Below are 2,507 nucleotides of genomic sequence, written 5' to 3'. Positions count from 1 at the left end.
CACCCGCCCCAGGCTTCCACCTTGCAACCTCTATCCCTGGACAGCGAGGCCTCAGTTTTCCCATTAGCACCAATGAGCTCCCGGTCACCACCCCGTCCCCATGGAGCGGTGCTTCAAGCCTCAGTTTGCCGAATGTTCCCGGAGGGCTGAGTTCCCGGTCTCTCCCGCGTGGACAGCCCCGAGGCCTCAGTTTCCCCGCCCACTCCAGCGCACCGAGCCCTATCCCAGACCCCGGCGGCGGCCAATGGTTGGGGCCCCCCTCCCCTCCCCGAGGCGGGGCCGCGTCACGTGCCGGGAAGCCGGAGTCTGGGGCTCCGGACGCGGGGAGGCGCGGCCATGGCAGGTACGGCGGGCCCGGCGGGGCGGAGGCGCGGGGCGCGGGGCTGCAGCTGCTGGGGGCGCGCGGCCTCCCTGCAGCCTCTCGCTGTCCGCAGCTCCGGAGCCGCTGTCCCCGGCGGGCGGCGCGGGCGAGGAGGCGCCAGAGGAGGACGAGGACGAAGCGGAGGCCGAGGACCCCGAGCGGCCGAATGCTGGAGCGGGCGGCGGACGCAGTGGCGGCGGCGGCAGTAGCGGCAGCGGAGGCGGCGGCGGCGGGGCCGGGGCGGGGGGCTGCGGCGGGCCGGGGGGCGCGTTCACCAGGCGCGCGGTCACGCTGCGGGTGCTCCTCAAAGACGCGCTGCTGGAGCCCGGCGCCGGGGTGCTGTCCATCTACTACCTGGTGAGCACCCCGCCTCCCTCGTCCCATCGCGGCTCGGGCAAGAAGGGGAAACTGAGGCCCGGGGCTCCCTTGCTGCAGGACAAGCCCCAGTGTAGGGAGGGGAAACTGAGGCCCGGAGCTTCCCTGCTGAGGGACGAGCCCCGGTGTGGCGAGGGGAAACTGAGGCCCGGAGCTCCCTTGGCTGCAGGAAGAGCCCCGGTGTGAGAAGGGGGAGACTGAGGCCTGGAGCTCCCTTGCTTTAGGACAAGCCCCAGTGTGGGGGGGGAAACTGAGGCCCGGAGCTCTTTTCCTGCAGGAGGAGCTCCTGTGGAGGGGACACAGGCCTGGAGCTCTTGTTGCGGGACAAGCCCCATGTGGAGAGGGGAATCTGAGGCACAGATGGGTCCTTCTGATTGGGAGAACGTAGATTTCCAAATACCCCATCCCACAAAGGAGAAACTGAGGCTCAGGAGCCGCCACCCGCGCGGGGTCAGATGGGCAACACCCCGGCCTTCTTGTAGTTTCCCAGCCCTAAAATGGAATATTTCCCCACCATGGGAAAATTAGGGGAGGGTTAAATGAATGAAGCCTTTAGCAGGCGCCTGCCACATGCTAAGTGCTTTATTTGTGGTCGGTATTATTACCTTTTTTTTTTTTTAGAGACAGAGTCTCACTCTGTGGCCCAGGCTGGAGTGCAGTGGCGCTATCACGGCTCACTGCAAGCTCTGCCTCCCAGTTCAAGCGATTCTTCTGCCGCAGCCTCCGGAGTAGCTGGGACTACAGCTATGCGCCACCACGCCTGGCTCACCTTTTTTTTTTTTTTTTTTTTTTTGTAGTTTTAGTAGAGACAGGGTTTCACTATATTGGCCAGGCTGGTCTCGAACTCCTGACCTCATGGTCTGCCCGCCTCAGCCTCCCAAAGTGCTGGGATTACAGGCGTGAGCCACTGCACCCGACCCTGTATTATTACTATTACTGCTATCATTATTGTTTGTGAATGGGAGCACATTGTTCACCTTGTGAATGGGAGTTTCTGAATTGAGCAACTGCTGAGTGTGTTGCATCCTAGAGACACAGCAGTGATCAAGACAGACAGACCCTGTCCCCGATCTTAGGGGTTTGTTGGTCCTCGTGGGCGGGGTGCAGGTACCTGCTGGGCAGCTTCGTGCAGGCGGATCGGGTGTGTGGAAGTGGACTCCCAGGCACTGAGGAGGCCCTGCAGCCGGCCTGGGAGGCATTCCTGAAAGTCCTGTAAAGGGATGCCTCAGGGAGCATGGGGCTAGGGAGGACCCCGGGAGAGAGGGCATGGTGGGTGTCGGTCCCAGGCCCAGCCAGCTGACTGTCACTGCAGGGGAAGAAGTTCTTGGGCGACCTGCAGCCAGACGGAAGGATCATGTGGCAGGAGACCGGGCAGATCTTCAACTCACCCAGCGCCTGGGCCACCCACTGCAAGAAGCTGGTGAACCCTGCCAAGAAGTCGGGCTGTGGCTGGGCCTCTGTCAAGTACAAAGGCCAGAAACTGGACAAGTACAAGGCCACCTGGCTCCGGCTGCACCAGCTGCACACGCCTGCTACTGCTGCTGATGAGGTATGTGCTACAACCTCCTCCAGGAAGCCGCCCAGGTCACTGTGGAATGAGGGGATGCCCAGCCTGACACAGCTGTCTCAGGAGGAGGTATTATATATACAAACACGGATGGAGCCCTTACCATGTGACATGCCTCTTCCATCCCTCCAGGACTGGGGTGGAGAGAGGGGACATAGGAGCTTGGGCTCTGAGGGATGAGCAGGAGTTTTTCAGAGCAACTTG

General features: G+C 62.4%; 1 protein-coding gene across 1 annotated transcript in view; it reads left to right on the top strand.

The window, feature by feature from the left end:
* The first annotated feature begins 237 nt into the window (after positions 1-237).
* Positions 238-2,507, top strand: part of MPND (MPN domain containing) — a 19,664-nt gene continuing 17,394 nt past the window's right edge. The window contains exons 1-3 of the mRNA XM_023185629.2: positions 238-343; positions 435-718; positions 2,049-2,285. Of these exons, the coding sequence (XP_023041397.1) occupies positions 337-343; positions 435-718; positions 2,049-2,285 (528 nt within the window). The 5' untranslated portion in view covers positions 238-336. The remainder of the gene's footprint in view (positions 344-434; positions 719-2,048; positions 2,286-2,507) is intronic.

Source organism: Piliocolobus tephrosceles, chromosome 21 (assembly GCF_002776525.5).
Source record: "Piliocolobus tephrosceles isolate RC106 chromosome 21, ASM277652v3, whole genome shotgun sequence".
Taxonomy (NCBI): Eukaryota; Metazoa; Chordata; class Mammalia; order Primates; family Cercopithecidae; genus Piliocolobus; species Piliocolobus tephrosceles.
This window is presented reverse-complemented; position numbering and strand designations above follow the sequence as displayed.